Genomic DNA, 15,295 nt, shown 5'->3' with positions numbered 1-15,295 from the left:
TTTTTTTGGTTATTTGAAGAGCTACCACGAAACGACTTAACATTTGTAATCCTAATCTATAAAAAAACTCTTCACATTTTAATTTTTTGGTTCCACTTCAATAACTTTCAAGCTTTTCAAAAAATTTTATTCGTTGTAATTTAAGCATTATCAAAATATTTTTGAAAATCTTTTGTTTTTATTTTTCTGCAGTGACAAGGAACCTATAATAAGAAAAACTTTAGAATGACGATTTGTAGGGAATTCGTGTACATATCCTAGAATTTTTTTAACCGGACTGTCGCAGTTTCCACAATATTTTCAAACATTTGTAAACCTATCGCAAAAACGACTTTATATTCGTAGTGTACATGAAATTTTCTACATCTTAAATCATTTTTCACACGATTGCCACACACGAAAACATTTCCAAAAAATTATAGTCGTAATTTTACAATTTTACAACTTTAAATATTTCCAAAAATTTCACAATAACTTGTTTAAATTTGTTCGTTGCTCTAAAAAATACTAGCAAAAAACTATTTCTTGGTACATAGAAAATTCTCTATTTTGCGATTTTTTTTTTCATTTCTTTTGCGGTAATTCAAACATCAAAATATTTTTGCTTTTTTTATTTTTTTCTAATGTCCAGAAACCTGTAAAACAAAAATCAAAAGTAACGATTTAGATAAAATTCCCGTGTCCTAGAACTTCTTTAACTCAGTTGTCGCAGTTTATACAAAATTTTCAAAAATTGCGTATCGAGAAACAGTTTTTTCGATTTTTCTGGATTATTTGAAGAGCTATCCCAAAAACGACTTCATATTCGCAGTCTACATGGAATTCTTTACATCCTAAATCGTTTTTCTCTCGATTGTCACACATGTCAACATTTCCAAAAAAAATTATAGTCACAATTTTACAATTGTAACAAGTTTAAATATTTCCAAAACATCTTCACAATAACTCATTTAAATTTGTTCGTTGCTCTAAAAAATTCTAGCAAAAAATATTTCTTGATCTATAGAAAGTTCTCCCGATTGCGGATTTTTTCATTTTTTGTGGTTATTCAAACAAATTCAAAATATGTTGTTTTTTTTATTTTTACTACTGTCTAGAAATCTGTAATACAAAATTTAAAAGTAACGATTTATATCAAATTCGTGTGTCCTAAAACTTCTTTAACTCGATTGTCGCAGTTTTATATTTTTTTTTCAAAAATTGTTTAGACAGTTTTTCGAATTTTCTGGATTATTTGACGAGCTATCGCAAAAACGACTTTACATTCGTAGTCTACATGAAACTCTCTAAATCTTAAATCATTTTTCACTCGATTGTCAGACATGTCAACATTTCCAAAAAAATGGTCGTGATTTTACAATTGTAATAACTAGACAGCGGATTTCTGTCGGGCTTGGCAAGGCCAAACTCGGTACGGCTCGTGCGGGATGGGAATTCAGAACAGTTACTAGCTGCACTTCGTCTATTTTCGAATAAAATAACGGTGCTTCGTTGTACTTTGCTGTTAATTCCCGTTCTCATTTACCTAGCTGTTTTACGAATTAAGGTTTCGTGAATTGTATTTATGGAATAAGTGAAAATTAAATGCACTGATTATTACCCGCTACTGATTCACAGCGATTCACGCGTCCCCACCTAATAATCGTGACGTAGCCCGACAGAAATCCGCTCTCTAGTAATAACTTTAAATATTTCTAAAAAATGTTCACAATAATTCATTTAAATGTGTTCGTTGCTCTAAAAAATGCTAGCAAAAAAGTATTTCTTGATCTATAGAAAATTCTCTCTATTGCGGATTTTTTGTTTTTTTTGGTGGTAATTCAAACAACTTCAAAATGTGTTTTTTTTCTACTGTCTAGAAATCTGTAATATAAAAATTAAAAATAACGATTTATAGGAAATTCGTATGTCCTAGAACTTTTTTGTCTCGATTGTCACAGTTTTTACAATTTTTTCAAAAATTGTTTAGAGAAACAGTTTTTTCGATTTTTCTAGACTATTTGAAGAGCTATCACAAAAGCGACTTTACATTCTTAGTCTACATATTAAATTATTTTTCACTCGATTATCAGTATTAACACACATGTGAACATTTCCAAAAAAAAATATGGTCGTAATTTTCCAATTTTATCAACTTGAAATATGTATTTCCAAAAAATGTTCACAATAACTTATTTAAATTTGTTCGTTGCTCCAAAAAATGCTATCAAAAAACTATTTTCTAGATCTGTAGAAAATTCGCAATGTTGTGGATTTTTTCATTTTGTTTGTAATAATTCAAACAATTTATATATTTTTTGCATTGTCTAGAAATCTGCAATAAAAAACTTAAAAGTAACGATTGGCGCAGTTTTTACAATGTTTTAAAAAATTCTTCAGTTTTATCGATTTTCTGCCGCAAAAACGACTTCAGTTTCGTAATCTGTAACAAATTATCTCATAATCATTTTTGACTCTATTATCACAAATATCAAAACTTCAAAAAAAAATGTTTGTCATAATTTTGATATTTCAAAAATCGTGCGAAACTTGTTTTGGTCATTTGAACAGCCACCGTAAAAGAAACTCTACGTTTTCGCTTTTCGTGTTCGATTTTAATAAGTTTTAACATTTCTAAAAACTTTTTGGCTATTCTGATCTAGCCGACTCGGTGCTAGCACAAACGCTTAAACAGTTTGAGAAGCTTAAGAAAAATATAACCATAACAACTTTTTGCATGTTTTCGTTCCAATTCAGAACTAAAATTTTTTTTAATAAACAAAATTTGACATTTCCTTCTATTTTGTATCTGATCATGATCAATTTAAATTAAATGCTTCAGTGATCAATTTTGTCTGACGTGTAGTGTCAAATTTATTAAACATACATCACGACTCACATAATCTACTAAATTTGGGCCAATGACAACGTGTACGCATCACAGAGTTTTGACATTGACCAAATGTAAATTACTACTTTTATTCACAAATTTGGCAAAAAAGTAAACACACTTAATGCGACACAGAATACAAAGAAAAAAAAACCAATTGTCAAGTACGCATCTACTTCTCTCGTTTCTCTGCGCTGCGATTAAGAGCAGAATGATAACAGAGAAATTTCAGGAGAGAAATTTATTTCCCATAATTAATACATCATTTACTTAGGATATCCGCGTGCCATAAAACGTCAGTTTCTATTACAATATCTGGACCACCCAGATCCGTTATCAAAAATGCTCCGGAGACAGACTGGAAATAATAAGACGTCCATTAACATAGTAACGGTTCGACTCAATTACAGTACCATAAATAACGCCCGTGGGTCCGCCGATGGTCAGGTTTAGGAATAATAGTCCCAAATGATTCCCTTTGCCAAAAATAATTGCCTTATCTTCGATCAACCTTCCTTACGCAACGTTAAACGCATAAAACAAATGTAAGACACACCGGATGGAATAATTCACGATGACCCAAATGCGTCACTGCTATAAAACCTAAATTGATATTTACTTGATCTTTTTGTCAAATTTGTATGAACCCAACTGCTACTCCGGCGATTACTCATTTAGCAAAACGCTCCTCATTAAACGAACTTTTACCGAAATACGGAATTTCACTTAGCGAATGCAGTTCCCACCTTCACGATAATTAATATTGTTGTCTATTGGTTTTATCTGGGCTCATTCATGAGGAAAATTTCTCAGCTTGCATGCGTTGCTAATGACAAATCCCATAAAGAGAAACTTTGCCGAAACAATTTCGTGATCTCGGGGAAGTTTCACTGGATTGTACGTCTTTCCAAATTACTGTAATTTACGACGATCTCGGATTCGTCTCGGAAAAATTTCGAAGGAAATATCCATGATAATGTGACGCCTGGATATTGTTGTGCCGCTCATGCGTGCATTTTATGCCGAATGCAAGAAATCGGTAATCGCATAAAAGTGAAGCGTGTAATTTTTCCAGCCATTAATTCTATGTCGTTATTGTAGTTTACGGCATGCGCACTCTGAAAGGATTATAATTTGTTGTAATGTAGTACACAATAATGATTCTAGTGTCTGTCTCGGGAATTTAATTGTTGCGTTAAAGTGGAATGGATGGCGACCTGCATAGCTCTGCATACCTGGCAAGGTGCATAATCGTTGCAATGGATTATTCCAGGATATAATTTGACATGTACCGTGCTTATCTTGATAGTTACACCACTCAAGAATAGTATTTTCAGCTTTAAAATTTATTAATTTTTTTCTATATTAATGTAAATTAATTCAAAACGGAAAAACTACTAAAAGGTAGTGTCATGTTTGTCCAGTTATGGCGGGAAACTTAAACTGAGTTCGATTTTGCGCATGCCTTAGTATAGTTTTTTATTGACCAGGGAGTGACAGTTTCCCCTCGTTCCGCTCCGGCCGGTTATTTCATACCATTTTGGCTGTGATTTTTAGAGCTAATTTGCCAATTCCTATCATTTCGATAAAAAAAATTAAAGACTGAGAAAGTACAATTGGTATTCTTTTACCTTCTCTTGCACAAACCTTGTCATAAAGGCAGCATTGCTATGATTATTTTGTTTAATGATGTGTTCTTAAGTGTTAAAGTTAAATAAACAATTGCATTTGAAAATTTTTGTAAATAGTAAAAATCTAGAAGTTAGGAAAAATATTAGGAATCAACAAACGTATGAAGGATATGAACATATTTTCTTTATTATGATTATTAAAAAACTATTTCCTGTAAAATATAATCGAATATTTCTGGTAATGAGACAAGAAAACAAATCTTGTGAAAGAATACATCAATAATAATAAGTATATATTTCGAAAGAATTCGACTATTAAGCACGTATGTATGCATTGGTGTTGAAAGGACATCAATGTGAGTGATTTTGTTTCCCCAGAACAGAGGAGAGTGATTAAATAGTGTTTTATTACTATTAAATATAGGTGGGCGCGACATTACTGTATTCTTACGTTTTCGAGAAAATGGGGTGAATGGTTCTTGCTTGCTCTGATCACCAAAAAATAAGAATTTTGTATCAAGTATAAACAATAAAAATTATAATAATAATAAATAAAACCAAGGTGGGGTCATAAACCACAAGTACAATAAGAGTGCATTATTTTATAAAATTTAAATATCCTTTACTGCGCAAAATGTTGAAACGAGGTCAGAAAATTGTTGGTAAGGATGATTTGACAAATTTTGGTTAACGTTTTAATCCACATGATATTCCTAAAAGACAAAAAATTTACAACAATCGGTTCAACAGTTTCGGAGATAATTTATTTAATAAAAATCGACACAGACGATTGACAACAAACAAACCAACGGACGGAAAAAGGTTTCCTACAGGTCATGCAACGTCCAGGAACCATGAAAGTAGCCATTCGCCAAATTGATAAACATCGGAATATCGAGAAATTGAGAAATCAAAAAGTTTTAAAAATCGAGTTAACTTCAAAAATCGAAAAATTTAAGAATCGGAAAGTTAAAAAATTTTAAAATCGAAAAATTGAAAAACGGAAAAATTGAAAAACGGAAAAATCTAAATCCGAAAAGTCGAAAAATGGAAAGATCGAGTAATCGAAACATCAAAAAATTAAAAAATTAAAATATCGAAAAATTGAAAAATTGTGACATCGAAAAATTGAAAAATCGACAAATTTAAGAATTGAAAACTCAAAAATTTAATAAATCGAGGAATTGAATAATAAACATATCGAAAAACTAAAAAATTGAAAAATCAAATTTAAAAATTTGAAAAATTAAAATTTGGAAAATTTGCTGAATCATAAAATCGAAACATTGAAAAATCTAAAATTTACAAATCGAAAAATTTAAAAAAGGAAAAATTGAAAAATCAAAAGGCCGAAAAGTCGAAAATGGAAATATCAAAAAAACGAAAAATTGAAAAATCGAAAATCGAAAAACCCAAAAATTGATATGTCGGAAAATTAAAGAATCGGAAAATTGATGAGTCGAAAAACTAAAAATTCCAAAACTGTGAGGACGAAAAATCGGGAAATCGAAAAACCGAGAAATGGAAACATCAAAAAATCGACAAACTGAAACATCGAGAAACGAAACATCAAAAGATGAATGACAAATCGAGAATTCGAGTAACTGAAGTAACCCAAAATCCCCGAATCGAAAAATTAAAAACTCGAAATTAAAAAATCCAGAAATTAAACTAACGAAAAATCGAAATATCGAAATCCCAATAAATGCAGACATCGAAAAATTGTAAAATTCGAAAAATTGAAAAAAGAAAAATTAAAAATTGTGAAAGTCGAAATATTGAAAAAAGGAAAAATCGAAATACGAAAAGTCGAAAAATGGAAATATCGAGCAGTCGAAACATCAAAAAAAAAGAAAGCATTGAAAAATCCAGAAATTAAGAAATTCTCAAAATTGAAATGTTAAAAAATTAAGACATCGAAAACTTGAAAAGTCGAAAAACCGAGACGCTAAGAAAACGAAAAAAAAATCGTAAAATCGAAAACTCAATAGACTGAAAAATCAAAACTTTAATAAATCGAGAAATTGAGTAACAATATCGAACAAGTAAAAAATAGAAAAATCCAGAAATCGAGAAATCTCAAATTTAAAAATTTGGAAAATTGAAAAATCTGAAACTGAAAAATTGAAACGCCGAAAATTCGAAAAATGGGAATATCAAAAAAAAGAAAAAAAATCGGAAATCGAAAAACCCAGATATTGAAAAATCGGAAATTTGACGAGTCAAAAAACTGAAAATTCCAAAATTGAAATGACGAAAAATTGGGAAATCGAAAAACTGAAAAATCAGATCATCCAACAATTGGGAAACTGAAAAGCCGAAAAATCGAAAAACCGAGAAATCGAAAAATCGAAACATCAAAAATCGAAAAACTGAAACATCGAGAAATGAAACATCAAAAGATCGATAAATCGAGAAATCCAAAAAACGAGAAATCGAGAAACTGAAGTAACACAAAATCTCTGAATTGAAAAATTGAGAAATCACAATACTGTAAAAATTGAATAACTTCAAAAATCGAAAAATTTAAGAATCGGAAAATTGAAAATTGTAAAGATCGAAAAATGAAAAACGGAAAAATCTAAATCCAAAAAATGTCGAAAAATGGAAAGATCGAGCAATCGAAATATCAAAAAATCGGGAAATTACAAAATTCCCAAAACTGAGATGTTGAAACATTGGGACATCGTAAACTGAGATATTAAGAAATTGAATAAAAAATTGTAAAATCGAAAAATTGAAAAATCAATAGATTGAAAAATCAAAAATCTAATAAATCGAAAAATTGAATAACAAAAATATCGAACATCTAAAAAATCGAAAAATCCAGAAATCGAGAAATCTAAAATTTAAAAATTTGAAAAATTAAAATTTTGAAAATTTGCTGAATTGAAAAGTCGAAACATCAAAAAATTGAAAATTATAAAATTTACTAATGGAAGAATTTAAAAATGGAAAAATTGAAAAATCGAAACCCCGAAAAGTCAAGAACTGGAAATACACAAAGAAAAAAGAAAAATTGAAAAATCGGAAATCAAAAAACCCAGATATTGAAAAATCGGAAAATTGACGAGTCAAAAAACTGAAAATTCCAAAACTGAAAAGACGAAAAATTAGAAAATTGAAGAACTGAAAAATGCGATCCTTGAAAAATTCGGAAACTGAAAAGCAGAAAAGTCGAAAAATCGGAAAACCGGGCAAACGAAAAATCTAAACATCAAAAAATCGAAAAACTGAAACATTGAGAGATGAAATCAAGAAAGTTAAATTGGCCAAAATCACCGAGTCGAAAATTAAAAACTCGAAAAATCCGGAAATTAAACAAACGAAAAATCAAAATACTCAATAAATCGAAAAATCGAACAATTAAAAACTTAAAGACTGAAAAATTGAAAAATCAAAATCTAAAAATCGGACTATTGAAAAACCGAAAAATCTAAAATGGGAAAGTTGAAAAATCGAAAGATCGAGAAATAAAAAAATTTAAAAATATAAAAATTAGAAATTCGAAAAACTAAATAATAGAAATGTTGCAGAACTGAAAAATCGGGAAATCGAAGAATCTTAAATTTTAAATATTGAATAATTAAAATATCGAAAAATTGAAGAATTAGAAATTTGGAAAATCGAGAAATCAAGACATTAGAAAATCAAAACATTTTAAAAAACGGAAACTTGGAAAATCTAAAATTTGAAAACCAAAAAATTCAAAAATATCGAAGAAAAATTAAAGAATCGAAAAATCGAGAAATCGAAACCTCAAAAAATCCAAAAACTGAAAAATTGAAAAATCTACTATTGAAAAATCGAAGTAAAAATTTGAAAAATAGAAAAATCGAAAAACCGAAGAATCGAAATATTTTAAAATTCCAAAACACAAACATCGCTATAACTGAGAAATCGAAAAATTGAAGAATCCAAAAATTGAAGAGTCTAAAAACTGAAAAATTCCAAAAATGAAATAATGAAAAACCGGGAAATCGAAAAACTGAAAAATCGGATCATCGAAAAATTGGGAATTCGAAAAGTCGAAAATTCGGAAAACTTAAACATCAAAAAATCGATAAAACGAAACATCAAAAGATCGAGAACTCGAAAAATCGAGAAACTGAAATAGCTCAAAATCGACAAATTTGAAATTAAAAACTCGAAAAATCCAGAAATTGAACAAACTGAAAAACGAAACATCGAAATCTCAATACATCGAGAAATCGAAAAATCAAAATTTAAAAATCGGACAATTGAAAAACCGAACAATGTAAAATCGGAAAGTTGAAAAATCGAAAGATGAAGAAATCAAAAAGTGAAAAATCTGAAATAGAAATTCGAAAAACTGAAAAACAGAAATGTCGAAGAACTGAAAAATCGAGGCATCGAAAAATCTAAATATTTAAAAATTGAATAATTAAAATATCGAAAAACTGAAGAATCGAAAATTTGGAAAATCAAGAAATAAAGACACTAGTAAATCAAAACATTTGAAAAAAACGAAAAATTGAAAAATCTGGAAACCGAAACATAAAAACGAAAAACCGAAAAATTGAACGATCTACAATTTAAAAATCGGAAAAGTTAAAAGAAAATATTGAAAAATTGCAAGACGAAATATCGAAAAAATTTTTAAGCCACGTGCATAAACATAAAAATAGTGATGGTATAATAAACCACCGGTATAGAAGCATATTATTTTGCAATTATGAGTAGGAGTTACTTAATAAAAATTTGAGTGAAGTCATTAATTTTTGTTAAGGATGATCAGACAAATTTTGTTTATTAACGTTTTATCATCTGCAATATATTCGTTTAAAATACATTTAAAATTTCATATAGTCAGTCCAGCAGTTTCAGAAATTATCTGTCTAATAAAATAGCCCGAAACGGAAGACCTACTTTTTCATATTCTAGAAAATATCAAATCTATTACGATACTTTCCAAGCGTAAGTGAAGAAGAGGAAAGAATTTAGTCTGTAAAAAATATAATTAAGTAAATCTTTATTTGAAAGTGATAATGATAACTCTTTAAAATGGTCGGATAGTAAAGACATCCAGTGCCAAGTTGAGGACGACTTTGATTAATGGCATTTTGTACGTATTTTTAACGAAAATTAATCCTTATTTTATATATACACCATCATGTTAGTGTCTTAACATGTACATATTTTTAAAACCCCAGTTTCTTAAATTCTATTTCTTTATTAACCAAAGTTAAAACAACATCGTGTGTTGAATATTTCAAGTGAGATGTTTTTAATCAAATTGCGTGATATACAGCATGTCCCAGATAAAATTTCGCGGAATTATGTCTTGAAAACAGATAGAGATACTGACATTCTGTAAACGCCATTGTTTTTAGCAATACAAACCTATATTTTTTCCTAAATTAAGTTTCCCTCTCCTAGCCAAAGACAATCGCGTTTACAGAATGTCAATATTTCCGTCCGTTCTGAAGATAGCAGAGTTTTATCTAGGACACCTGTATATTACTTCTGAAGCGTTGCTTTATTTGTTAATTTTTTGAAATGACTCAATATCTTAATAAAGTTTCGAAAAAAGTCCGTTATGTAGACTGCAACACAAATTGCAGAATTTTATTATAAATAAGTATTTTATTTTTTACGATATCTTGTACGCGTAAGTTTAATGAATAAATTATTAACCACAAGTAATAGAGCATGACAAACTATAAAATTCAAGTGAAACTTACCTCAAAATTTTGTGGTCATGTCATAATTTTTTTCTAGGCTATGAGTAGGCAAATTTCGGTTAGCGTTATACATAATGCGATAATCATTATTCTGAACTACGATTCTGATGTAGTCTACTTGGTGCTAAGCTATCTTACTATATGTATGATTGCTGCAAGAAATAATGAAAAAACAATAATAACTACACATTTTTAACAAATTTATTTCCACTTAAAATAAATTTTGAGAGAAACTTTGCTTCCCAATTTATGAAAATAGTCGACAAATCCCGACCAGCACTTAAAAATAATCTAAATAAATTTGCCCCCTTGCATAATAAAAGGAAGCATGGTACTTCATTAGCATTGTTAGAATAAATTTAAACAATATTACACATTTACATTATGTAACTCTGCCTGTCTCCATCGCCTAAAATCGTGGGAAAATTTTGATGCATACGAACTCTTATTTCATTAACACTCGTAACACTTTATTATGTAAAAAAAATGCCCGTATTTTCTCTGGTCGGCAACCCATTCGTAGTCAATGTCCGACGCACATTACGATTCGATGCACTCCAGAAGTTTTTCAAGCACCATAACGTAAAACAAAAAGACAAGATCTAGCCAGAGAAGCCGCTACATGTCAACAATCAAATTAATGCTATCTGTCGCCTTTGTGTTTGTGTGCATCGACTCTACCCTGTGCAGATTTTATTGTTTACTTTCAGCTTTGCTTGATTTCGAGGTCGCTCAAAAGAAAATGCAAATAAAAAACTGTGGCAGATCTTCTCCAAACTACACCTGTTCTCTCCAATAAGTCGCAACATTTAATTAGCATCCAAACGAGCGGATATTCTTTAAATTTACATTGTCTTTAATTAATAACGCGCTCACAAAAACCCATTTTAGAAACTTTTGTCCCATAGTTGCCTACGCATATTCCGCACAATTAGCGAAGAATGTGAAATCAAGAAAAGTGAGTCTCAAAGCCTATAAATCACAATAATTAATTTCCCACTAAAATATTCACAATAAATTGAAATAGAAAACTATCATGTGAGAACGGCAATTAAAGCACACACCATGCCCCATTCAGCCGCCAATGATGCTGTATTAATCCGTCTTTTGTTCTAGTGAAAGTGTACCCGTAAAAATAAACTTGAAAATCAGTCACAGCGAAGATCCTTAACCATGAAGAGGACTCGAATCAACTCGTGCGGAAAGAACGAGACCCATGAATGGCAGAACTGGGCTAAGGCGGAAAAATAGCAACACCATGGACAAGAAACGACAAAAGACAAACCAAGTTGTGCGGACATTAAACAGACACTTTGTTAAAGTGAGATTTAAAAATTTTTTGGATTGTGTGGTGTTTGTGTGCGTGTTCGTCCTGTGTATTAGTAAAGTGCAGTGTAACAGACCTCCTAGATTTTTAATTAACGGCCAAACCGAAATTGTTTTAAGACTGAAAGAAGGCAAGGAGACGCCAGTGGGTGAGTTTTATTTTTATGACATATTATAGAAAATAGAAGCTATGTTAGGTAAATTAATTAAATTATTTAATTTTATGGTGGAATGTGTGTAATCGAAAGGAGTAAAATACCACTACTAAGTGTGTATTGTTTTATGTTTATTGACCTTTGATGTAAATAGACTGTTTTTAGAACAAACGAGTTTTCCAAGCAGATTTCATTTTTTGTCAATACTTTGCTCCAAATAATTTTGTAACCAAAACACGTCCATTTAAAGTACAACAAACTGAGTTAATTTCAGCAATAAGCAATGAAACCGCAGGAACTAACAAATGAGACAAACGGACTACTTATTAAAATAAATGCTCTAGCTACTTTACATTTAATGAACATTTCTATCGCAAAAAAATGTTTGATTTAATTTCTAAATTAATTCCGCCCCCGTTTGGTTCCTATTAATTAAGTTTCACTTAAGGGGGCGTTAAACGAAAATAATGTTAATTTTGTATGGATCTTAAGTGTTCAACTACTTATATCAGTGAAAACGAATTACTAAATCTGTGAAATTTGGGGTTTTACTGACCCAAAGAGACTGAAAAAAATGTAAATACTTACTTGTTACAATAAAGTTGCAAAATATTATTTTTTTAAACTCTTAACTCCCGTTTCTGTCTGTCTGTCTGTGGTCTGTGTCGACTTTTATTATACAAATAATCTCCGAAATTACTGGACCATTTAAATTTTATAAAATCACATACTCCTGTACTTGTGATTTATGAATCTACCTTGATTTTTTTATTGTTTAATCCGTCTTGTTCTTTAGAACATAAAACGAAGCGTGATGACCACCCTAATTTAGCGGTATTTTTTAATGATGTTATTAATATTCTGAAATGATGAATTTCACGAATCTTCCGTAATGAAGATATTTTAAGATACCTCGTAAATATTTTAAGGTTATCGTAATCATGGTAAATCGTTAAGCAAAATTTATTCGTTTATATCCTCCCAAAAAACTGATGATGTTATCTCAAAATTTAGCCGAATAAATTTTTGGCGTTTCGAAATTTTGCATTTTTCCTTTTCTCAATTTCTCAATAAATCGATTCTTTGATTTTTCGATTTTTTCATTTTTTGACTTTTCGTTTTCTACATTTCTCAGTTTTTCGATTTCTCAAGTTGTCGATGTTTCGGTTTTAACATTTTTCAATTTTGGAATTTTTCAACCTTTCGATTTTCCAATTTTTAGACTTGTGATGTTTTGATTTCTCGATTCTTCAATTTTTCGACATTGTAATATTTTGTTTTTTTTTTTTAATTTTAGATATTTCGATTTCTCGAATTTTCGGTATTTTAGTACTTCAATTTTTAATTTTTTGAATTTTTAAATGTTATATTTTTCACTTTTTTGATGTTTCGATATCTCTATCTTTAGATTTTTCGATTTCTCAATTTTTCGACATTTTAGTTTGAAGATTTTTCAATTTGTTGATTCTTCAAATTCTCGATTTTTCGAATTTTGGATTTCTTGTTTTTTAAGGTATTTTTCGGGATCTCGATTTTCCGATATTTCAGTTTTACGATTTCAGTTTTTCGATTCTTCAAATTTTTCGATTTTTCAATATTTCAATTTGTGGCGTTTCGATTTTTCCTTTTCTCAATTTTTCGACATTTTAGTTTAAAGATTTTTCAATTTGTTGATTCTTCAAATTCTCGATTTTTCGAATTTTCGATTTCTCGTTTTTTGAAGGTATTTTTCGAGATCTCGATTTTCCTATATTTCAGTTTTACGATTTCAGTTTTTCGATTCTTCAAATTTTTTGATTTTTCAATATTTCAATTTGTGGCGTTCCTAAATTTCGATTTTTCCTTTTCTCAATTTCTTTATTAAACGATTCTTTGAAGTTTCCGCTTTTCGATTTCTCAAATTTTCGATGTTTCAGTTTTAGGATTTTTCAATTTTGGGATTTTTCGATATTTCGATTTTATAATTTTTCGATTTTTTAAAGTTTTGATTTCTCGATTCAATTTTTTGACATTCTAATTTTTCGTTTTTTAAATTTTAAATGTTTCTATTTCTTGATTTTTCGACTTCTCGCTTTTCGATTTTTTGGCTTTTCAATTTTTTTCTTTTTCAGTTTTCCGATTTTCCAATTTATCGACATTTCGTTCTATCGATTTTTTAATTTTTCGATTTTTTAAAGTTTTGATTTCTCGATTTTTCAGTTTTTCGACATTTTAATTTTTCGTTTTTTTTTTTTTAATTTTAAATGTATCTATTTCTTATCTTTCGATTTTTCGACTTCTCGCTCTTAGATTTTTCGGTTTTCCATTTTTTTTTATTTTTAAAATTTTTCATTTTTCAAGTTTTTCGTTTTTCGGCTTTTAAGTCTTTCAGTTTTCCGATTTTCCAATTTATCGACATTTCGATGTATCGATTTTTTAATTTTTCGATTTTTTGAAGTTTTGATTTCTCGATTTTTCAATTTTTCGACGTTTTTTTTTTCTAAATTTTAAATGTTTCTATTTCTTGATCTTTCGATTTTTCGATTTCTCGCTTTTAGATTTTTTGGCTTTTCAATTTTTTTCTTTTTCAGTTTTCCGATTTTCCAATTTATCGACATTTCGTTCTATCGATTTTTTAATTTTTCGATTTTTTAAAGTTTTGATTTCTCGATTTTTCAGTTTTTCGACATTTTAATTTTTCGTTTTTTTTTTTTAATTTTAAATGTATCTATTTCTTATCTTTCGATTTTTCGACTTCTCGCTCTTAGATTTTTCGGTTTTCCATTTTTTTTTATTTTTAAAATTTTTCATTTTTCAAGTTTTTCGTTTTTCGGCTTTTAAGTCTTTCAGTTTTCCGATTTTCCAATTTATCGACATTTCGATGTATCGATTTTTTAATTTTTCGATTTTTTGAAGTTTTGATTTCTCGATTTTTCAATTTTTCGACGTTTTTTTTTTCTAAATTTTAAATGTTTCTATTTCTTGATCTTTCGATTTTTCGATTTCTCGCTTTTAGATTTTTTGGCTTTACAATTTTTTTCTTTTTCAGCTTTTAAGTTTTTCAGTTTTCCGAATTTCTAATTTATCGACATTTCGTTGTATCCATTTTTTAATTTTTCGATTTCTTAAAGTTTTGATTTCTCGATTTTTCAGTTTTTCGACATTTTAATTTTTCTTTTTTTTTAATTTTAAATGTATCTATTATTATCTTTCGATTTTTCGACTTCTCGCTCTTAGATTTTTCGGTTTTCCATTTTTTTTTATTTTTAAAATTTTTCATTTTTCAAGTTTTTCGTTTTTCAGCTTTTAAGTTTTTCAGTTTTCCCGTTTTCCAATTTATCGACATTTCGATGAATTCATTTTTTAATTTTTCGATTTTTTTTAAATTTTGATTTCTCGATTTTTCAATTTTTCGACGTTTTTTTCCTAAATTTTAAATGTTTCTATTTCTTGATCTTTCGATTTTTCGACTTCTCGCTTTTAGATTTTTCGGTTTTTCAATTTTTTTATTTTTAAAATTTCTGAAGTTTCAAGTTTTCAATTTTTCGGTTTTAAAATTTTTCAATTTTCAGATTTACGATTTTCCAGTCTATCGAAATTTCGGTGTATCGATTTTTTAATTTTTCGATT

General features: G+C 28.9%; 1 protein-coding gene and 1 long non-coding RNA gene across 2 annotated transcripts in view; one reads left to right on the top strand and one right to left on the bottom strand.

Moving 5' to 3' along the window:
* Positions 1–15,295, bottom strand: part of LOC135127129 (uncharacterized) — a 91,746-nt gene that overhangs the window by 51,387 nt on the left and 25,064 nt on the right. The window lies entirely within an intron of this gene.
* Positions 1–15,295, top strand: part of LOC135127118 (cadherin-23) — a 71,145-nt gene that overhangs the window by 31,257 nt on the left and 24,593 nt on the right. The window contains exon 2 of the mRNA XM_064053450.1: positions 11,322–11,680. Within this exon, the coding sequence (XP_063909520.1) occupies positions 11,422–11,680 (259 nt within the window). The 5' untranslated portion in view covers positions 11,322–11,421. The remainder of the gene's footprint in view (positions 1–11,321; positions 11,681–15,295) is intronic.

Source organism: Zophobas morio, unplaced genomic scaffold, assembly GCF_036711695.1.
Source record: "Zophobas morio isolate AGI-343-1 ecotype UQ-CSIRO unplaced genomic scaffold, CSIRO_AGI_Zmor_V1 ptg000011l, whole genome shotgun sequence".
NCBI classification, from domain to species: domain Eukaryota; kingdom Metazoa; phylum Arthropoda; class Insecta; order Coleoptera; family Tenebrionidae; genus Zophobas; species Zophobas morio.
The sequence above is the reverse complement of the archived record's forward strand: the minus strand, read 5'-3'. Positions and strand labels throughout refer to the sequence as shown.